Source organism: Silurus meridionalis, chromosome 25, assembly GCF_014805685.1.
Source record: "Silurus meridionalis isolate SWU-2019-XX chromosome 25, ASM1480568v1, whole genome shotgun sequence".
Lineage (NCBI taxonomy): Eukaryota > Metazoa > Chordata > Actinopteri > Siluriformes > Siluridae > Silurus > Silurus meridionalis.
Window position 1 is genome coordinate 13,075,477 of NC_060908.1, and position 24,207 is coordinate 13,099,683.

Consider the following 24,207-nt stretch of genomic DNA (forward strand, 5'->3'; position numbering starts at 1 on the left):
CGAGCAGAAGCTCGAGTGGAGCTTGCGAGAGTGTGAGTCATCCGGGATAATTAAAAACACAAATGGTCGTTGTGTGCTCCGAAAGGTATGGCTGGAGGATTATAATGGGTGGGTTGGGGTTGGGAGGGGTTTAGGAAGGTAAGGCAGAGCGACAATGATGCAACAGTTGTCTTTGTGTAAGAAGCACAAGAGACAGAAATGATGGAGAGAGAGAGAGAGAGAGACAAGGAACATGAGAAACATGATAAGCATCAGAGCAAAATAATCAATATCATATAACACTGTGTGTTAAGAGAGAACTGAGACTGAGAGTGCGGAAAACAAGGAAAAGGCACTAAAATGTATTAGATGTAATTAAGAGAGAGAGAGAATTGCTCAAATCTAAAATTATACCTCTGCTAGAGAATGAGCAACAGGACAAAATATAAACCAGAACAGTCTGCCAGTCAATACTCACTGGAGTCGTCTGAGTCGTAGCCCTCCATATCGGGCTCTTCCTCCTTCCTGCTGGGCGGAGGTAGGGCGGAGGCAGAAGCAGAGGCAGAGGCGGTGCTGAAGGCCCGGTCCAGGTCGTCTTCATTGTCGTTCTTTTCTTGACCCGTTTCGGCACCCAATGAGGAGGTGGCGGCGGCCGGAGTGGATGACGAGGACGAGGTGGAAGAGCGCAGCGAGCCAGCACGCCTCAGGACCGGGGCTGCTGTGGGAGGGAAACCCCGCGGGTAGCGGGGGAAATAGTCAGAGATCTGCTTGATGGGCTGGATAGGGCCCGGGCACACGTCAATAGCCATGTGCTCCTGGATGCTGATGGTGGGCTTTTCGCCTCGGCGCTGTGTCATGCATGCGGCCGTGCGGGTGACGCCCCCCAGGAGGCGGGGCGGGTGTAGAGATCGGCAAACGACTCGACCGTTTTTTTTTTACGGAAAAATACAAGAAAAAGTTACAAAAATATCCAGCTCGCTTGTCTACCTAGATTCTAAAGGTGTCCACCTGTAAGGTATGCCCCTGAAAATGCCCTCAATGCTGTGAGTGTGTATGAGTGAGTCTGAGTGTATGTGTGTGTGTGTGTGTGTGTGTGTGTGTGTGTGTGTGTGTGTGTGTGTGTGTGTGAGTGAGACGAGAGCAAGCAGTTGCAACTACATAGAGAGTGCCAGCGGAGTGCTACTGCAAGCCGTAAGCATGCCGTCTGCCTCAGAGCTCTGCTCAAAGCGCTACAGAATGCACTGAGACTGCCCAAGCACCAGCCACTGGAATAAGTGGAGAGAGACAGAGGAGGAGACGGAGGAAGAGAGAGAGAGAGAGAGAGAGAGATGGGGAGCAAGAGTGAGAGAGGGAGGGGACGGGATTATAGAGAGAGAGAAGGACGGATTGGCTGATGTCAGTGCTTAGCAACGAGGCGGTAAACAGGAACCACCGGTGCGGCTACTTAATTATGCTATTAGTCCCTTCCATCTGTCAGAGAGAGAGAGAGAGAGAGAGAGAGAGAGAGAGATAGGCAGTGAGACAGAGACATAGAGAGAGAGAAAGAAAGGGGGAGACGGAGCCAGAGCGTTTTCTCCATTCCTCTGGACTAACAGTGGCATCGTCCCTTAAGTCGAGCGCAACAAGTGGTACATTCCTACACGCAGTGACTGGAAATGCAAATGCAAGTGGGAAAATAAAAAAAATATCAATACCTTTTGGCGGATTTAAAGGAATAATAGCTCATTTTAAAAACCAGGTCTAGTCTAGAGTCTAAAGCATATAGATAAATGTTCATCAGGAAGCATTTGTCCCAAATAAGACAGCATTGCTCTTTCTCGGTTTCCTAAATGGATTTTCCTTGTCAATGTAAAAAGCGCTAAATAGATACTACTGAGTTAAGATGTTGAAATAATTCGGTACCACAGTAAGATCACAAACGAGCTGCGTTTACATTATGGCATTTGGTGACCACTTATAATTATCTCATGTATTTAAATGAGCAATGAATTAGTTAAGGACCTTGCTCAAGGGCCCAGCAGTGACAGCTTGGGGTTTCTCAAGATCTGCAGTCCAACGTCTTGTCACTGAATATCACTTCCCCTATGACGAGGCACAAAAATGAGATATGTAGAATATGCAGTGCATAACAGCCACACACGGGGGGTGGGGGTGGGGGGCACCATTTCATTTAGTGTTCTTGTATTCTCCTCTTTAATTGGAAGGGGAGAGGGGCACCAAGCATGATCTTGAATAACCCCTGTCCCCATGCTACGTATACCACAGATTTAACAGTTGCATTAAAGTAATTAGTTTTCAGCTAAGTATCCCATTTGGTAAGGATCTAAGCTGGACGTAAGTCTAGTCAAGTAGGCTTTATTGTCATTCTAACAATATACAGTGCAGTACACAGTAAAGCAAAACGTAAGTAACATGGTTTTGTTACATAAAAGTAGGGGACCATGGGGTAAGTGGGATAATCACCAGCTAGATGTCTGTTACACTGTTTTATGCATTAGATTTCCTCTTGCGTGGTTTATTGCCTCCCACGTCATACATTGGAATCCAGTGACCCAAACCCAGTCATAAAAGAACCCTTAAATATCTTTACTAGATAGAATTCTAACATGCGTTCTGCTCGCTGTGACTGTAAAAAGTAATTTTGTCATTTAGCACAAACCCATTGGTTCTTATCCTCCTACCTGTCGGATTGACATGCATTTCTGTCCACAGAAAGTTTTATTGTTGTTTTCTGCACTATATTAAGTAAACCCTAGCAACTACGCTGTGTGAAAACCCAGGAGAATCAGCATTTTGTATTTTTTTGGGAATTTCAAGGTTTGCTCCCTCTTCAGCAGTTAAACCTGTACAAGGAAGCCAGACACTAGCAGAAACCATGCCATGTCCTCTCAGGAGACTCTGCAGAGACAAAACATGATTCTTGCCAGGGTGTCCTCGCCGGACTACATTCAAGTCAAGTCAAGTCAAGTTTATTTGTATAGCGCTTTTCACAACAGACATTGTCTCAAAGCAGCTTTACACAAATCAACAGTGATGGTGAATGGTGTGCATTTGTCCCTGATGAGCAAGCCGTGGCGACTGTGGCAAGGAAAAACTCCCTTAGATGTTATGAGGAAGAAACCTTGAGAGGAACCAGACTCAAAAGGGGAACCCATCCTCATCTGGGTGACATCAAGAGTTTGATCATAAATCTTTCAACAATACAGAACACTGGAGAGTGAGAACTAACATGATTACTGGAGTATAAGATTATAAGTAATGTTCTTTCTGCAGTCTTAAACAGTCTATATGGTTAGTAGCTCCGAGTTTTATAAGCTCAGCATTTGTGATCACCACAGATCCAGCATCAGCTTCTCCATGCCAGAGCCTTTAAACACTCCAGGAGGTCCAATGTCAAAACTCCACACATGTAGCGGGATCCAAATGGCACTGGTACGTCTCTAGATGGTTCAGGATGTTTGTGAGTTCGGCATCTACTTCTTTAAAGGTCCGTAATCATCACGAGGTGGGAGGTGACTGAGCTGGAGCAACCTCAGGATGCCTCGGGATGGGGAGAGAAAGAGAAGCAGTGGAGAGGAATTAGCGTAGCTGCTGTTCATGATATTAACAGCACAAGTTGATAATGTGCATGTGATCAGATGTTCTGGAGCACAAGGTTATGATGTGATGTGTGTTATGTGTAGGCTTTGCTAAAAGATACGTTTTAATCTACACTTAAATTGGGTGAGTGTGTCTGAGCCCCGAACACCGTCAGGAAGACTATTCCAGAGTTTAGGAGCTAAATGTGAAAATGCTCTACCACCTTTAGTGGACTTTGCTATTCTAGGAACTACTAGAAGCCCAGAGTTTTGAGATCTCAGGAGCGTGGCGGATTGTAGCGTGTTAAAAGACTGGATAGATACACGGAGCCAAACCATTTAGTGCTTTATAAGTGAGAAGTAATAGTTTGTAGTCTATTCGAAACTTAACAGGAAGCCAATGTAGGGACGATAAGATCGGGGTTATGTGATCATATTTTTTTGACCTTGTAAGAACTCTGGCTGCTGCATTCTGGACTAACTGAAGCTTGTTTATTAATGAAGCAGGACATCCACCTAGTAACGCATTACAGTAGTCTATTCTGGAGGTCATAAGCATGGACGAGCTTCTCTGCATCGGATATAGACAACATATTTCTTAGCTTAGAAATATTTCTAAGGTGAAAGAAGGCTGTTTTTGTAACCTGATTGATGTGATTTTTGAAAGACAAGTCGCTGTCTAAAATAAAACCCAGGTCTTTTACCGTTGAACTAGTGGTTACAGAACATCCGTCTAAATGCAGGTTGAGATGCTGGAGCATCTGTATACCAGTTTTGGGCCGATGAGCAAAATCTCAGTCTTATCAGAATTTAAAAGTAGAAAGTTATGGGTCATCCAATCTCTTAGTTCCTTAACACACTCAGTCATCCGGGTTAATTGAGCTGTATCGCCTGGTTTAGATGAAATATACAGGGAGTGCAGAATTATTAGGCAAATGAGTATTTTGACCACATCATCCTCGTTATGCATGTTGTCTTACTCCAAGCTGTATAGGCTGGAAAGCCTACTACCAATTAAGCATATTAGGTGATGTGCATCTCTGTAATGAGAAGGTGTGGTCTAATGACATCAACACCCTATATCAGGTGTGCATAATTATTAGGCAACTTCCTTTCCTTTGGCAAAATGGGTCAAAAGAAGGACTTGACAGGCTCAGAAAAGTCAAAAATAGTGAGATATATTGCAGAGGGATGCAGCAGTCTTAAAATAGCCAAGCTTCTGAAGCGTGATCATCGAACAATCAAGCGTTTCATTCAAAATAGTCAACAGGGTCGCAAGAAGCGTGTGGAAAAACCAAGGCGCAAAATAACTGCCCGTGAACTGAGAAAAGTCAAGCGTGCAGCTGCCAAGATGCCACTTGCCACCAGTTTGGCCATATTTCAGAGCTGCAACATCACTGGAGTGCCCAAAAGCACAAGGTGTGCAATACTCAGAGACATGGCCAAGGTAAGAAAGGCAGAAAGTCGACCACCACTGAACAAGACACACAAGCTGAAACGTCAAGACTGGGCCAAGAAATATCTCAAGACTGATTTTTCTAAGGTTTTATGGACTGAGGAAATGAGAGTGAGTCTTGATTGGCCAGATGGATGGGCCCGTGGCTGGATTGGTAAAGGGCAGAGAGCTCCAGTCCGACTCAGACGCCAGCAAGGTGGAGGTGGAGTACTGGTTTGGGCTGGTATCATCAAAGATGAGCTTGTGGGGCCTTTTCGGGTTGAGGATGGAGTCAAGCTGAACTCCCAGTCCTACTGCCAGTTTCTGGAAGACACCTTCTTCAAGCAGTGGTACAGGAAGAAGTCTGCATCCTTCAAGAAAAACATGATTTTCATGCAGGACAATGCTCCATCACACACGTCCAAGTACTCCACAGCGTGGCTGGCAAGAAAGGGTATAAAAGAAGAAAATCTAATGATATGGCCTCCTTGTTCACCTGATCTGAACCCCATTGAGAACCTGTGGTCCATCATCAAATGTGCGATTTACAAGGAGGGAAAACAGTACACCTCTCTGAACAGTGTCTGGGAGGCTGTGGTTGCTGCTGCACGCAATGTTGATGGTGAACAGATCAAAACACTGACAGAATCCATGGATGGCAGGCTTTTGAGTGTCCTTGCAAAGAAAGGTGGCTATATTGGTCACTGATTTGTTTTTGTTTGGTTTTGAATGTCAGAAATGTATATTTGTGAATGTTGAGATGTTATATTGGTTTCACTGGTAAAAATAAATAATTGAAATGGGTATGAATTTGTTTTTTGTTAAGTTGCCTAATAATTATGCACAGTAATAGTCACCTGCACACACAGATATCCCCCTAAAATAGCTAAAACTAAAAACTACTTCCAAAAATATTCAGCTTTGATATTAATGAGTTTTTTGTGTTCATTGAGAACATGGTTGTTGTTCAAATTAAATCCTCAAATAAAATTAATCCTCAAAAATACAACTTGCCTAATAATTCTGCACTCCCTGTATAGCTGAGTATCATCAGCATAACAATGGAAGCTAATTCCATGCCTTCTAATAATATTTCCTAACGGAAGCATGTATATTGTGAAGAGCAGGGGTCCTAGAACTGAACCTTGCACGCCATAATTTACTTGCATTAGCCTGGATAGCTCTCCATTCAAATCTACGAAATGGTAACGATCGGACAGGTAGGATTTAAACCATCTTAATGCCTGTCCCTGAATGCCGATGTAATTTTGTAAGCGATCTAGGAGGAGATCATGGTCTATAGTGTCGAATGCAGCACTAAGATCTAGTAAAACCAACAGCGAGATGAAGCCTTGGTCTGAAGCTAAAAACAGGTCATTAGTTATTTTAACTAGAGCAGTTTCTGTGCTATGATGGGGCCTAAAACCTGACTGAAATTCTTCAAAGATATTGTTCTCTTGCAGGTAGGAACATAACTGTGCAGCGACAATCTTTTCTAAAATCTTAGACATAAATGGGAGATTTGAAATTGGTCTGTAATTTGATAACGTGTTTGGATCCAGATTAGGTTTTTTAATGAGGGGCTTAATAACTGCTAACTTGAGGGATTTAGGGACGTGACCTAAAGATAGTGAGGAGTTAATAATATTTAGAAGAGGCTCACCAGTTGTATATAACACTTCCTTCAGTAATTTAGTAGGAATTGGATCTAACTGACATGTTGTCGATTTAGCTTTGGCAATAACATTATACAGCTCTTCCTGTCCTATACATGTAAAACAGTGGAGTTGTGGAGTTGAAGGTAACACTCATGTATCTCACATTCATGGATTTGAGCAGCGGAATGTCATTCCGCTATACAAGACAACTATAAATGGATGTTCATGCAGAATCAAGTGGCACTTAGTGCATTCTAAGTGACAGTCATTAGGAAAGAGGAAGGTGTAAATAAATAAATTAATCAAACACAAAAAGCGTTTCGGAATTATGGAGAAGGTAATGCAGGCCAATTAATTTCCTCGAGTCATTAAGGTGCACCTGTCGTAACTCTTGGTGAGGTGGCAAACCTCATTAATTCTCATCCTATCTTTGTAAATCCTTCTGGAGAACTCTGTCCTTCACATTTGTTTTAGAGACAAGGGGAAAGAACTCTCAATCTTTCTTTCTCACTGTACAAAATAAATCGACAGCAGAACACATTTACTGGGCTGATTGAGTGTTGGAAGATGGTGCAAATGAACAGCAGAGCAATGCTTAATGAAATGAGCATGTGAATAATGATTGAAGGATGGCAAAGGAAAAGAATAAACATTAGCATAGAAATGACAAAGGTGGATCAAAAAAGCTAGGGCTGACAGAGCAGTTTTGTATCGTACAGCTGTGTGCGATCGTAGGGGGCTCGGGGGAAATCGACAAATCATGTGGTCAAATGTGAAAAAGAAATGCAGTCGATGAGTTGATTATACAGTAACGATCCAAAATGAATCAGCTACCCCGAAGAGGCAATGTGGTTTTTTTACCCTTTCTTTACATTTCTCTTTGCAAAAGCTCTGTAAACAAACCAAACACTATCAGCATTCACTCAATCAGAACATAAGGTCAGTCCTACTTACTATATATGACAAAAGTATTGGAACACCTGACCTATTCCAGCCATATGTGTTTCTTTCCAAAACTGTTACCACAAGGTTGGAGGCACAACACTGTATAGGATGTCTTTGGATTTAGGAGCATGAAATTTTCCCTTTACTTAAAAGACTCAAACCTGTTCAAGCATGGCAATGCCCCTGTGGTCAAAGCATGAAGACATGCCCCGAATGCAAACCTCAGGAACTTCCTGTGAGCTGGAAGGATTGGTAACCGGAGAGTATGCTTCCTTCAAGTCTATAGTCACAAAGCAGTCCTCTGTCCTGATTTGGGATACAACCTGCTTTAAGGTTGAGCAGATAGTCTCTAAGGAAATCAGACTCTCGAGATTGACCTCTGGCATACCTAAAGCGAGGGCAAAGCCCTGGAGCAGCTCTTTAGGGGCAATGTGGAAGGAAGCTCTGGAACGCCACCGACTGTTTCGTTGCTTGCTGAAACCTCTCGACGACTGCATTAACAGCATCACAAAGCAGGCCAGTTGACACCAGCGGGGCAGGACAGATCTGCCAGGGTGAACCAAATATTCCTCTCTGTGGAGCCAAGGGTGGCCATGGACTGGCCAATGGCCTTAGCGGTTTCTTTAGTAGCCCTTAGGGCCAGGTCCATAGCACCTTTAGTGAAGCTCACAGGCCTCCTCGCCACCCGGGACATTTCCCATGTCCAGCTCCCACAGCACAGAGGAAGAGAGGAGGAGCTGAGTGCTCTCCTTGCAAATGGAATAAACTGCCGAAAGGCCTGCTTCTGAACCTTGTGATCCGTCCAATTGCGAGCCCCAGGTGCTTGCATGCCGCTTTGTCTTGACTAAAGCGGGGCCAGAACCACAGGGAGTGGGAGCACCCTCTAAAAGAGTGCTCTCTGAGAGCGGAGCATTCGTACTGTCCTGCGAGCACAAGCTGCGCAGTAGGCTACCTCGAAAACTGGCTTGTAATATAGCGGGGGCAAAGAGGAACGCAAGGACGGAAGCAATGCTTCCTCTTCCTGGTCGCTTTCATAGCCGAAAAGAAGGAATCTAAATAGCTTCCTGGTCGTGACGTCACTCCGCCGGTGTATTTTTAACATATATTTTATTTATCTTATTAACTCCAAGAGAAAACAACATAAAGCGTAAGGACAGATTGTTTATAGCTGCAATAATGCAATTGATTAATTGTTTTGTGGAGGTTCAATAAAAATAAATGCAAATCAAAATAGCTATAAATTCAAAATGGCCAGTGTGACGAGTATTTTTAGGGTAATTAAGCACTTCAGAATGTGCTGTTATTAGAAAATAATCAACTTCACAATGATAAAAGAGGCTCTTTTTCATGTATGGGGATTAATTTTTTAATAACAGCACACTTTGAAGTGTTTTATTGCTCAATCACTTATACAGTAGCATCTGAGTACTGAAGATGGCAGTGTATTCCCTTGCCTTTCAATTGGATATCTTATGCATGCTTTATCCACCCACTGTTTTCCTTCATTTCCTACACACACATGGTAAGTCTCCTCCAGGACTCCATGTGCTTTTTCATAAGCACTCATAACGACTCTTTCATGACATCGCCAGTAATTGAATCCGGGGCTGAAAGAACAGCAAGATGAAATAGATGGCTGGATGTTGGACAGTGGAACTTTGCAAATGTCACTCTGAGACTCCAGACATTTAGAGAGAGAGAGAGTGAGAGAGAGAGAGAGACGTGGATCAGAGGCAGTGAACGCAGGAAAGTTCAAAAGTGGTGACATTTCGGTGCAAAGTACAGTGGACACAAACGCTTCCTTTAGCTATTCTACAAGGAACACATGCACAAGCATGCAAGTCTTAAAGATTAGCATATTTATTTCATATAAAAGGACAGAAAACATGCATATAAACAAAATTTTTTGGCTTTGCAAACATGCTCTGATTAAAATGAGAGTTGAAGCAAAATTAGGAACCACAGGGGGCTTGGTAAGTATTCTATTATATATTTAATTGGATTTATTTGCAGTTTTTTGGCCATATAATTTACGTGGAAAAAAAAGAGGCAAAATATCTCATATAGCTAAATACTCCGACCCCCTGTCCTTGTCACTTCAAATTGAGCTCAGGTGCATCCTCTTTACTTTGAATATTTTGAGATGTCTGGAGTCCACATGGGGTAAATGCAATTGATTTGATTGAGCGCCCCAAGGGGTGCACACTTGAGTATAAGGACCAACAAAGAATGCAGAGTGCCATGAAACCATGAAGTTCAAGGTACTCTGCACAGATGATCAAGTTAGGCTGAGAGACAGACCTGGGCAATGGTATAAAACTAATTTCTGCTTTGACTGTTCTAAGATACACAGTGGATACCATTATTATAAAATGAAACAAGTTAGAAACCACTACAATTTTCAACTTGGCAAAAAAAACCTTGGTTAAGGAGGTGACAAGCAGCCAACAGCCACACAAACAGAGCTTTAGAAGTCCTTTGCATAGATGGGAGAACCTGCTGGAAGGACTACCATCCCAGAAATACCCAATCAAACATACCTTGTAAAGTGGCTTGACTGGTAGGCACTTAAATGAATCTAAAAACACGAGAAAAGGGATTCTCCATGCTGTGGAGACAAAAATTTAACTTATTGTGCTAAGGTCTAAGCATTATATCTGATTAAAATCCAATTTTGTTAATGAACTTAAGACAATTCAATGAAGTCTGGTGATAAAAGCATTATGCAATTGGGTTATGAATCAGCATTGGGTCCAGGAAAACTATTCAGAATTCAGACAAAGATGTAAAACTTTCCAAAAGAGCTAAGACAGTGCTGGAATGGCTTGGTTCAAGGTTTTGATTGTCCTTTAGTGGCACAGCCAAAGCTCAAATAAAACCATATGGAATATCTGTGGAGAGATGTAGAAATGCCAGTTCACAGATGCTCCCCATTTGATCCAAATTAGTTTGACAAGATCTGCCTGAAAAATGGGAGAAACAGGGCAAATCCAGGTGTTCAAAGCTGGTAGAGACTTAACCAAGATGACTAGATCACTGCCAAGGGGTATGTTCTACGAAATTGACATGAAAGACATGAATACTTCTTTAAATGACTAATTTAATTTTTCAATTAAAGGTTATTGTGTATAGATGAACAAGCAGAAAGTCAATTTCACCAAATTTGCAAATCAATTAAGAACACAATAAGGTTTGGGGAAAAAAAATATTTTGAATGCTTTCTAAACCCGCTGTATATCAATTCCATCTGATCCTGAAGGAAATATTCTGATCTGCTACTGAGAGGTACGAGGATATGCTCTGCACAGCACAAAACTATCAAGCATCCCAACTGGTATATATTGATCCGGCTGCATCATTGTCCTCTTGCTGAGAAAAACAGGTCCACCCACACTATAAAAACTAGATAGAACACCGGATAATAGGCAAACCTGCAGGGGAGGGGAGAGAGTCATGTGTACAGCAGGGCTATTCAAGTTTATTGATAGGTGGGCCACTTTAGAGTAAACTACTGGCTATATATATATATATATATATATATATATATATATATATATATATATATATATATATATATATATATATAATTGTACAATAAAACATTTTGCAGCTTAGTTTATTTTGACCAATTAGCAACCATTAAACATGGGACACAGAATAAATCTAATAAGGAAGTAACTATTAATTCACATTTATATGAAGGAAAAAAACGCAGAAATATGACATCAAGCTTATATAGTTACATTAAAAAAGGTGATATGACCATTTGAGCTTGCGCATGAGGAACAAGAGAGTGCTGCGTGCTAATTGGCTTGTGTGGATTTCAAAAGACCCCAGCATTAACCACTAACATCTGTCATGTATTGTGTGATGCAACAGAATAACAAACAGTGACTCGTAATCAAGCATTCATTAATCTTCATTAGCTGTTATGTATTAGTCCACACATGCTGGTGAGGCCTATATGACAGTTGAATATCCCATGGGTACAGCATGCATAAATTGCTAACAGAGTAGGGAACATGTTTAAAGCTACAGCGTGAAGTTCAGATACGTCAAACGTTATCACTTTAGGCATGAGAAAATCAAGTGCATGAAAACGTGAAATAATCTGATCCTAAACTATAAAACGGGAAACAACGCAAAAAAGTCTCAAAGCAGCTTTACACAGAAAATGTGGTGATTAAAAGTGAATATGTTCATATGTGAATATGTGAGTAAGTCTGTCCCTAATGAGCGAACTGGTGGCGATTGTGGCAAGGAAAAACTCCCCGAGATGGCATAAGGAAGAAACCTTGAGAGGAACCAGACTCAAGAGGGAACCCATCCTCATATGTGAATTTTACACTAGATTTTAATTCGCAATGACCGTTGCCAGTTACATTTTGCATGGCAACTTTATCTGCCGTGCCTTATTTATTCTGCAGTAGAGGTGACTAGTGCACCTTTGAACCTACATTTAATATGTCTCAAGTACAAATCAGATACTCTTTAAACTTTTACTTGTCATATTGGAATTGGTGACTATTAACTTGCAATGGAGTAATTTTTTCAGTAGGGTATCAATCCTTTATCTCAAGTATGATTTTTCAGCTACTCTTAACAGTACACTTCTAAAAAATGAAATACTGCGAGAACAGAGAAGCTTAAAGCTTTTGGATTTGTTCTCTGACTCTATATTTTAACCAGCCTTCATCTTTTTTTTGTTGTTGGCTACAGTAGCTTTTTTTTTTGCTTTGCTAGACTTTGCAATGTTTATGATCAAAATGAGAATGGTAAACATCCAAATAAAAAGGAACACTACGTGGATAAAGGCTAGGATGAAATTATATTAACTGTTACAATTGTATGAATGAATCGCATAACATATCATTATTATTAGTTACCAACAATTTGGATACATCACAGACTGTTCTATTTTATTATATATGATACACTGTATGTACAAATGTTTGTGGACACTTGACCGTAAGATTTGTATGTGCTTTCTGAACATCTTATTCAATATTTCCTCATTTGCTGTTATAATAACCTCCATACTTCTGGAAAGATGTTCCACTAGATTTGTGAAGATTTATGTTTGTTCAGCCACAAGGATATTAGTAAGTCAGGTTTTGATGTAGGTGATGTGAGGAGGCCTGGGGTGCAGTCAGCATTCCAATTAATTCAATGTGTTCAAGTCGGTTAGAGCTCTATTGCAGGTAACTCAAGATCTCCAAAATGTAATGCATTGAAGGAAATCCTACTTGTGCCTTCAATTTCTGGCACAAGTTTGGGGAAGAACCACATATAGCATGAAAAGTCAGGTTTCTCAGTACTTTTTTATTCAGTATTTAGATATACTCGGTGTGCATTGTGTGGTTCTATCCATCTATGTTGAAGAACTGTACATCGTAACATGTGAAAGTTATTCCATCAGTGGCTTCCAAAAATCCTCTTTTTTCTATCAAAGAAGGAGAAATTCTAAAAATGGCACGTTCCTTAGATCTGGTTAGATTCAGGAGTTCACAGGAAGGTCAGTTACACAGTCTCTGTTTAAGTGATCAGGAAAGAGCAGACTATGTATTGCTCTCTGGGTAAATTGTGTTCCTTTCTAGAAAATAGAGACATTAAATAAACCTCTTTTCTGCCACACGTCAACATATGCATAGACCTAAGGAAGAAAACTGAGAATTACAGAAAAATGCTGAGAGAGTTGCTCCTAAAGAAAAAAATATAATAAAATAATTTACACTTCATTAAATACCTCTCATATTGTTCTTAATGAATCATTAGCGTATGCTCAATGTTTGATATACAAGTGTTCCCCTTCTGGTAAAATCAAACTAACACGGTACACCCACAAAACACATATGGATTGTTGCTTCAAACAAACTACCGATGCCACCATTTAATAAATGCCAATAAATGTATATAAAAAACTAAGGTAAAGACTCTATGATTGGTTTAAACAATACATATTCATTCAGCTATTGTTGCTAAACAGGTCACATGACATGACGACAATGGGCCAGTGTTTTTCTGATATACTGATTATACTGTGCACACTAGGATGTATACTGTATGTAAATGACATTATAACTAACACAAAACCTAGACCAACGAAAATGTGATTTTTTGTATACTTGTCTGGCCATGAACTTCAGGATCTTGCAAGCTGCAACCTGGTTTAAATGCTCACTGTTTTTGAACACCAAAGGCTTTTAAAAGTTTTTTTAAAACAAAAAATTAAACAAAATATTAAATGTTGCTAAAGGGTTTGTGGTCGGACATTTTGCATGCAAGTCAAACGTTTTTCACTTATATGCTAAAGCTAATCTTACCTGTATTTTTTGTGTGGACTTGATCAAATGTGTTCTTTGAAATGTTAAAAAAAATGAAAAATGGCAGATTTTCATTGGGTGTTCATGTTCTGCCTTGTTTGTTTTTTTCTTTAATCAAGATGTTTGACCATGTCATTACAACCCAACAGACGGGGAAGAAAATCAGAAACTGCTCAAGGAAATCAACAGCAACAACAATAACAGTATGACATTAATTGAACCTAAATTGAACGTGCAGGTTGCGCATGAATGACAGCAAAACAGAAAGGCAAAAAAAAATGACAAAGAGAACACAATCAAAGCAACAAAAAAAAAGCCTTAGTTGGACTAAGTGAAAATGAACGTTGCACCAATTTCTTTACATTAGGAATCATTATCTATAATCACGATTATTCTAGAGCTCTCGCTGATTATGCTGCATGTTCCAGGAACCATGTAAAAACTCAATATTTTACATTAAATTAGATGCAGGTCACATACTGAATACAGATGTAGGCAGTAGTGTCCCAATGCGCTCGAGTCCAAAACATGCCTAGGGCAGGCAAGTCAAGGTAGGAATGATGGCCACCCATTTGCCCTTGATAGGTTGGTGTTGCACGGACTACATGTCAATCAGCTCACAAATAGCATGAACCATTGGAACTAACATTCAATGGCTAAATCACCTTTTGTAATTCCTGAGGATTGTTGTACTGTTTGAGGTTTTAGGGTTCATTAAATGTCTGTCAACGGTCCTATTCTGAAAATTCATTACCATTTTTGTTCAAAGACAATTCGAGCAATTGACAGCTTGTTAGCTAATGCTTCGTTATGCGGTGAACATAATCTGCATTTTTTTTTCTTCTGGAGAGCCCCTGGGCATGCTTCAAGCCAGGAATGTACACCATGAGCCAATTACACTCCTGGCCTTTCAGCGCTGGGGAACAACAATAGGCAGATTTAATAACAAAACAGGCAAAACCAACCATTAGAATTGCAAGACTTCAACACTGCTGCAGGGTAATGCAGGTTTTGTGGATGGTGAAGCCAGATTGTTGTAGGGTATTGCAAAAAAATATGGCATCTTTTTAATGAAAATACTGATGGATTCTCCTTGTGTTATTGGTATGGTGTAATAATGATTGGTACCAGTTTAAGCTTGTGTTTCCCAAGGTACTTATTACAAAACAAGAATGTAAGATTGGACTCTCAACGAATTGGTGACCAGCATATAAGAGTTTGTGTTGAGGAAATATTTTTTTATGCTTTAGTACTGAGTCTTTCAGAATAAGTACATACTATATCAATTTTGCACACCCAGACTTTATCCCAGACTGGCAAAGTACAGGATTTTGCCATCACATTGCCATTATGTACAGTTCTATTCAAGTCCATGGACACGAGATCTGGCTTCACACTGGTCATTCCAAGACATTGATCATCCTTTTCTAAATCCATTGCTTGGTTGACTTTGAAATATCCTTTACCATTATCATATTGGAACTTAAAATTCCTCTTTGTGTTCAGTTTTCTGACATTGGTCATCAGGTCATGTGCAATAATATATTTTAAATAGTCATTATTTCACTATCTATAAAAACATGACGCTGCCACCACCATCATGCTTCCCAGAATACATGCTGTGTAGTCTCTATCTGCTGTTAGAAATACCAGCCTGTTCAAGAAAGTGTTTCAAGCCAACACTGAACTAAAAACCACTATATCTATTATATATATGTCACGTCTGAAGATGTGAATGAATGATTCCAAGAGTGGTGTTTAAGTTACATTCGTAGGCAATGAAAATGCAAAGCGAAATGCAGGATTAGAATGGCATTTGACATCAAACACAAAGTTGTTGGCGGGAGAAGGCTATAAAGTTACACAGCCTTTGGCGTGAATTCAATTTCAAAAATGCATCTTGTGCAGTTCTATGAAATAATGTGAAAATCATTTTTCTGTCTGGCAAAACTTCTTACAGCTAGATTAAACAACCAGACTTACAGAAGTAACCATTACCATTTAAATGAACATATTGCAGGAAATTGATTTGTATTTATTTATATACTTATTAATTATAAAATATTCCAACCATATTTCCTTGGTATAGTGAGATGTTAATAAAGAAAACTACGATTACAAGAAAATGTGTACCACAAAATATAGCGATTTGAAGGTTCAAATCCTTTTTCTATTGTTCATTAGTGTTACATTTTGTGTCAATCTCACATTAAAAGTTTACTGGTGCTGCCTGATGCAATTGCTGGCAACATTAGAAATGTGTCTGGAGTTCGAACATGGAGAATAAAGTCATATAGTACAGTGATATTGAGATTACTCTTAGTCTGGAATAATAAAAAAAAAATAACAAGGTAATGTAAAGTGCACTAAGGTTCATCATATATCGTCATTTGGCCGACTAAACAGCTTTGGAAACAGCGTCGGACAATGTGGAGATAAAAAGATTTAAAAACTAGCCCTGGACAATGTGTCTGATTTGAATTGCAGTCTGAAAGTGAACCTGCAGTGAAGGTAATGCTGGCTCTAGAAGCACTTCAGCTGATGGCACTGGAGAGTGTGGGGCCATTACTACAGCCTGCTGTGCAATACAGGACCCATAATAAGCCAACCCGGTAGGGGAGGATTTTATGTCCACCTGCAGTACAAACGCTCATTTTTTACTTAGTCCACCTGCAAATATAAATTTGCAGCGGGAATGTTCATGCAACATTGCTGTTTATTTACAGAAACACATTTTGATCTATGTTCTGGCGTTCTTTCATGTGTTTTATTTTCTAGTTATATTTGTGTAGTTTTATAATTAAATACTAAGAGTTAAATAATAAGCTAATGCAATCATTCATATTATGCAGCATAAAATACACAATTAGGATGCAAATGAGTAGGGTAATAACTGAAGTAATGAAAAAGAAAACACGATTACAAACGAGGATACAAGTGATAAACAAAATCTAACAGAAAGTCAAATAGATATTAAATCAGCACCACAATTATTATCACTTCCCTTTTTCCAAAATAACAACAATAAAAACCCATGTAATGATTTAAATAAATGTTAGAAGAGAATGCTGACAGCTCGAATCTCTTCAGATCCTCTAAGGTCAGAGACCCTGTCTTACAGACTCTACTTGTCAACTTTCCCCACAGGTTTTCAATAGGGTTAAGGTCAGGGATTGGGGTGGCGATAGTGTTTACTGTAGTTTAGGTCAGGGGACTTGGGTGGTCATGGTGGTCACTGGGGTTTAGGTCAAGGGGACTGAGGTGGTCATAGTGGTCACTACAGTTTAGTTCAGGGGACTGTGGTATTCCTGGTGCTTACTGTGGTTTATTTCAGGGGACATGGGTGGTAATGGTGGTCACTGGGGTTTAGGTAGGAGGGCTAGGGTGTTAATGGTGGTCATTGGAGTTTAGGCCAGGGGACTTGGGTGGTCACTACCGTTTAGATCAGGAGACTGGGGTAGTAATGGTGGTTATTTGAATTTAAGTAAGTGGATTTGGGTGGTTTCTGGTGTTTTGGTCAGGTGACTTGAGTGGCCATGGTGGTCACTACAGTTTAGGTTCAGAGACTTGGGTGGTCATGGTGGTCAATAGGGTAAAGATAAGGGGGCTTGGGTGAAAATAGTGGTCACTGGAGTTTAGCTTAAGGGACTGAGATGGTCAAAGTGGATACAGGGGTTTAGGTCAGGGGACTGAGGTGATCATGGTGGTCACTGGAGTTTGGGTCAAGTGATTTGGGTGTTAATGGTGGTCACCACAGTTTAGTTCAGGGGACTGGGGTAGTCCTGGTGGGGACTGGGGTTCAGTTCAAGGGACTTGGATGGTCATAGTGGTTACTGGAGTTTAGGTCAGGGGAATCGGGGTAGTTCTGGTTGTCAATGTGGATTAGGTCAAGGTAATTGAGTGGTCATGGTGGGTACTGGGATTAAGGTCAAGAGACTGGGATAGTCATGGTAGTCATTGGAGTTTAGGTCAGAGGACTGGGGTAATCATAATGGTTACTTGGGTTTAGGTCAGGGGACTGGGTTGTCATCATGGTCATTGGAGTTTAGGTCAGGGGATTGGGGTGGTCCTGTCAAAAGACATGTCAGAATTTTATGGACATTGATGTAAGGACAATGTCTTTGGTCTTGCAGGAATATCAAACAATGACCAGTTGCAACCTATCGGAGGAAGTCAGATACTTGCAATTTTTAGCTTCCCAAATTTTTAAGTCCAGTTGCTTATATTTGTGGTTGGAGCAAATATATGGATTTCTTTTGGAATAAGTTAAAAATCAACATTTAGTTAGACAGAAAAAATATGCTGGACCTGCAACTGTGATACTTTTTTGCTTTTCCTTTTAAATTGTCCGCCACTGTAATGGCAGCTTTAAACGGCAACTTTTTTGCACCACTGGTTGTCTTGAATTAAAGTAATAATAGCAAACACATTATTATAGTATTACTTAATTAATGGCATTTGTGTAATCTTGCTAAAAGTAATTTGTCTTCTGTGCCATTTTCCGAATGACCTCTTACGCGTTTGCAACCTTCGTTTGTGATCTTAAAAATGGAAAATATAAATAGGAACATGCTTCACCTACATTATGCTCATAAGAGTTTCTGATGAACAAATTAACTTTGAAGTAAATAAAAGTTGTGGTTAAACCCAATTAACCACACACAAATTATTAATTATTCTTTTTTTTTTTTTTTTTTAACTATCTTTGCTTATAATTCTGGAGCTGGCTGTTCAGCTCATTATAAAGAGATATCTCAGACTTACTGCTGCCTGGCAGAATAACACTCTACAACGACCTCCAACAACTGCTATTATATTTCATCCTATCAGCTCCCGGAGAATCGGCAAAGGAAAGAGGATGATGCATCAGAAGAAAACAATACAGCAATGATATAGTTTGGACTCCACAGCCCAAGGCTTGACAATCAACTTTTTTAAACAAGGAAGAGAAATTATGTGCTCGGTCAAACCCCAGCAGCCTTTAGAACACACTCTGGTGTATGATCTCTGTGTTGCACTTCTTTTAAAATCTGATTGATCATGGAGACCAAGTCTGCACAAACAGCATTCTCTTTGAAAATCCTTGGCCATTCAATTTGATCTAAGCTTCTTCTTTAATCACACCAAATAACATTCTCATAATGGCACAGGCAAGAATGAATAAAGATTAAGAGAGGCTCTGGTAGTGCTACAAATCCTGGCTTGGAAGTCTTGTTTGCTGTAAGACAAGCCTCGAAAATCCATCCTGGATGGATTTTGTTTTCTCAAATGATATTCATTTGGATTGTTTAAAAATTGTGTATTACCTTTGGGAAAGTTATTGCGAAAAAAAACCCTTTGCATAAAAATCTGCTTAATGGCTAGAGATCTTTGTGTGGATTCGAAGGTTTAATTATGAGTTGTTTTTTTTTCCTCACATGATTATACACAAAGTAGCCGCTTCTCCAATCTGTTCTGACACACATGCTTTAATAATGTAATTGCAAAACCATCTAGATTATTATTATTTTTGAATTATTAATACCACCAAAACAGGAATGATAAACTCCAATTAACAGGCAGAGCCAAAAAGGCCTGCTGAAGCAATTATATAATAATGGCAAGCTGTTTTCAAATAACAGTTTATATTCAATTCAATTCAATTTTATTTGTGCAGGACATTGTCACAAAGCAGCTTTGCTGAAAACAAATCAGTGTTAATCCTCGTGAAGTCACGAGTAAATTTTGCTTAAATATAAGTTAAAACACTATGGCAACATGTTTCTAACATTAGGAAAAATAAGAAACTGCTAATAAAGGTCCACTGGGACAAAGCATTTACATTTATGGCATTTAGCAGACACCCTTATCCGGAGTGACACAGTTATTTCATTCATACAACTAAGCAACTATGTGGTTGAGGGCCTTGTTTAGGTGCCCAGGGGTGGCATTTTGGTATGGCTGGTTTTTCAACTCGTGTACTGTACCTTAACCGCTAAGCTACCACCCCCCCTTTTGCATGCGCTATCAACAGTGGACAGGATATTAAATTATAGTTGCCAGGTTGGATCACAGTTTTTCTACCCCAAACTGAGCCAGTTTAATAATAGTCATAAGATGTTTTTAACAGCAATTCCATGTAATATATTTTAACAAACTAAGGCTAAATATAAGTGCAGACTGGTGTATCTTTGATGTAGAGAAACAAGATTAGCATATAGGAAAGGGGATATGAAGTGAATAATACAGTACATGTGACTTTCTGGCACTATTGCTGAGCAAAAAAATCTCTGTCTGATTTCTAATCTTGCTTCTAGGAAAACATTTACGGCGTCTGGTGTCTCCTTCCAAAACACACTTCTGGACAATGGATATCGCCAAGGCAACCAGGAGGCTCGACAGGCATAATGAATTTCCTGATATGCATTTCAACACATTGTAAGGATGTGGCGCTCATGCACAAACCCGTTTCTTTATCTTCCCTAAAGTAAAGTTAATTGATCAACTCGTCAATGATTTAATCACGCAGTAACATCGCTAACGTGCAAACGATTCGCACATTATCGCTCGGCATCTGGGTCATCTGGAAGGTGAGACAAAATGATAAAGACAAGAGCGATGTTTATTGATGGGAAGTCAGTGGTTGTGCTTAAGGACTGAGCCATCAGCACATCTCACAACGCTGAGGAATTCAAATGACTACAACAGCTTACAATAAAAAAAAGGAACATGACATTTTCAAACTGTTTTTTCAAATTTTCAAATTTAGATAATGAGAAATGCAAATAAAGGGTTCATGTCATAGGTTTATGAATATGAAAATGTGTTAATAACTTCAATTAATTTGTCTAAGGTTTTGTTTTAACTGTCTAACATTTTTAGATGAAAAACACTATCAATAAACAAAGATTTTAACTGCCAAATAATTAAGACAGAATGGACAGCTAAGTGCAAACATTTGTACCGCTGCTTAAATTGTTTTACAATAAGTATATGTTTCTCTATTAGAAAATATTTCTTACATAAAAAATTGGATTGTGAAATTGTAAAAAAACTGGCATTCATCAAACCAAAATGTATCCTTGTGCAGTATTAAGAGTCATTAAACAAATACTTCTTGCCCATGCTTTGGTTGGCTTTGGCAAGTAGATTTCACCTGTATACAGTGAGGAATTCAGAAACAATCAATTTATTTTTAATCTAATGCATCCTAAACTTTAGATTATCGTGATTTTACTGTATTTATTTATCGATTTATCGTGTTTTCACTGTCACATTTGTAAATGTTGCGCATGTAGGTAAAAAGACAAAATAAGCAAGCACTAATATAGGTCCACTGGGGCAAAGCTCACGCTGCCCCATGCTTGCATTATCAACAGTGGACAGGATAATGAATGATGGTTGCCAGGTTTTACGCAAAATTGAGCCTGTTTAATAATGGAGCAATTTCATGTAATACATTTTCAAAAACGAAGGAAAATGAGTGCGGACTGGTTTGTCTTTAATGTACAGAAACATTCCCAATGAAAAGATTAGCACATAGAAAAGAGGATATGAAGTGAATAATGCCTACACAAGACAAAAAATCTGAGGAAAAATTCTGTCTGATTTGTAATCAAAAACCAGGATAGTCTAGTTAACCCTAAAAATCTGACAAGATTATAATAACATAAGATAAAAAAATATCATTAAAGGATCTGCAGTTGGCTTTAGATACTGTTCCCAACAAATAAGTTTTCTAGTGCCTCATCTGGAAGCTAAGAACATTGGGTTAAATGCTTAAATCGTATTTGTTTGAAAGGTGTACGTTATTTACGTATTACATCACAGGGTGATGAGTATAAAGCAAGCACACTCCGATGCAAATGCAGGCTCGTAAATAGATTCTTATTTGAATATTTAGAGATTTTAAATGTGTGATTTGGTTAATTAATTTGGATCTTTGATAAACCTAAGCAGAGAAATTCAAAACATGACATGGTGAGAAAGAGATGGTTTGGTCATGTGCATAGGAGGGACATATCTGTAGAAGAATGCTGAGGATGGAGCCGCCAGGCAGGAGGAAAAGAGAAATGTCAAGAAGGAGGTATATAGATGTGAAGAAAGAAGACTTTCAGGTGGTTAGTTTGAAAGCGGTAGATGCAGAAAAAAGGACAAGAAAAAGTTGAAAAATTCAAAACACAAGGTAGGGGTCATGGTCAAAGATCAGCAGAGTCAGTATCAAAGAGGGCAACCAACGAGCAAGGCTTGGTACATTAGGTGTATAGGAACAAACCCTGAGTTTCGAGACTTCTTGTTATGGTGGGTGTGTGAGTGTATAACTAAAACCAGGTGTACTCAATCAGTAGGTTGGCAACTGTTGCACGTTGTGCGTGGTGTAGTCTAGTGCAGCCATGATTGTATAGAGTGGTGCTTGCTAAGAATTGGAGTTGCACCCTTGCCGAGTCATGGCACACAGGAAGTTCTGGTTTCTGTTATGATATTTAATATATTATGATATATAACACACAAGAGGACTTGTATTATGGACGCTCCAAATACCTCTAATGATAAACAGATTTGACTTTCTTTTAAATGTGGAGACTTTTTCGGTTTGTGTGTGCATGTGTGTGTGTGAGAGAGAGACATTTATTTAAAATTTATGGGGGGAGTCTGGGTTGGAAGTGCTTTCAGTCTTGGTTACAGTTTCCATTTTCTTGGTGAAATGACATGCTGTGCTTTTAGTGTGTGTTTGTTTGTGTGTGTGTGTGTGTGTGTGTGTGTCTGTGTGTGTGTGAGTGTGTGTGTCCGAGAGAGAGAGACAGAGACAGAGAGAGAGAGAGAGAGAGAGAGAGAGAGAGAGAGAGAGAGAGAGAGAGAGAGAGAGAGAGAGAGAAAGAGACAGAGAGAAAGAGAGAGAGATGGTCTGGGGAAGGAATGACTGTTTATCGCAGCTATGATGTTACTGAGAACAGGAAATTGTCCTTTGGACGCTTCACAAGAATAAATCTAAATAGAACCCATTACAATAAATGACGTGTTGTTTTTCAATGAATTTAACATTATAATCATGGCAAATGACTGTCGTAAAAGCAGAATAACAGAATCCAGACTGTGCTGCAACACTGTATAAGCAAAAGTATTGTGACACCTGACTTTTTCAGCTATATGTGGTTCTTCTCTGAACTGTTACCACAAAGTTGGAGGCAGACAAATGTATAAAGTAAGTGAATGTTATGGATTTTTGTGGCAGATGATGGCAGTGGATTATATTAATACATGGGTAGAAGTGCTACTATAGAGCTTTTACTTTAACCCTATTGAACAGTTTTGGGATGAATTGGAACACTGACTGCACCCCAGGCCTCCTCACCTCACCTACATCAGTACTGTACCTGATTTTACTAACACCCTTGTGGCTGAATTAACAAAAACCTTCAAACGCACATACCAAAATCTAGGGGAACATCTTCCCAGGAGGATGGAGTTTAATGTAAGAGCAAATGGTGACTAAATGTGGAAAGAATAGATCAAAAACACATACAAATCTTATGGCTGGGTGTCCACAAACATTTGAATTAAACGAAAGTAAGAGCGTCCAGCGTAAAAACGTGCCAAATCGAACATGCGGATCAGGAGTACAGATGATCTGGCGACCCCTAATGGGAGAAGCTGAAAGAAAGTTTAATGTAGCTACTGTATGTTACATGTGTTGTATTTGTACATATTTTCTGTGAATCTGAATTTAATATAAAAGTTTCATGTTTTAGAGTGGCCTATTATTGTGGCCAGCCTAAAGCACACCTATGCAATAATCATGCTGTCTAGTCAGCATCTTGATATGCCACACCTGTGAGGTGGATGGATTCTCTCAGCTAAGGAGAAGTGCTCACTAAGCCAGATTTAGACAGATTTATTTGAAGAACAATATTTGAGAGAAGTAGGCCTTTTGTGTACATAGGTCTTAGATCTTTGAGTTCAGCTCATGAAAAATAAGGGCATATATATATATATATATATATATATATATATATATATATATATATATATATATATATATATATATATATATATATATTATTAGTGCTGTCAGAATTATTTATTATAAATGATTTATTATAAACGCAAATGTATGGTAACGGCACAAATTCTTTAAACCAGCAATTAAAACCTTCAACCGAACACACAGTTATCTATGACGTTCTTTCTTTACTCAGACACAAAACAATTATAAACTCCAACGAAAATTATTTTTAAATCATTAAACATTTGTTTTACCGATGTGCTAAGTCTCAATTGAAGTACCAACATCCTCCATGGTGGACACATCC

The 24,207-nt window shown here is 39.3% G+C and overlaps 1 protein-coding gene across 4 annotated transcripts in view; it reads right to left on the reverse strand.

Moving 5' to 3' along the window:
• doc2b (double C2-like domains, beta) overlaps positions 1-24,207 on the reverse strand; it is a 160,423-nt gene that overhangs the window by 66,151 nt on the left and 70,065 nt on the right. For 3 of the 4 annotated variants that reach the window (XM_046838803.1, XM_046838802.1, XM_046838805.1), the window contains exon 9: positions 458-697. In XM_046838803.1, coding sequence (XP_046694759.1) covers positions 458-697 — 240 coding nt within the window. Of the gene's footprint in view, positions 1-457; positions 1,266-24,207 lie in introns of those variants that run through there. The other variant, XM_046838806.1, reaches the window with a different exon arrangement.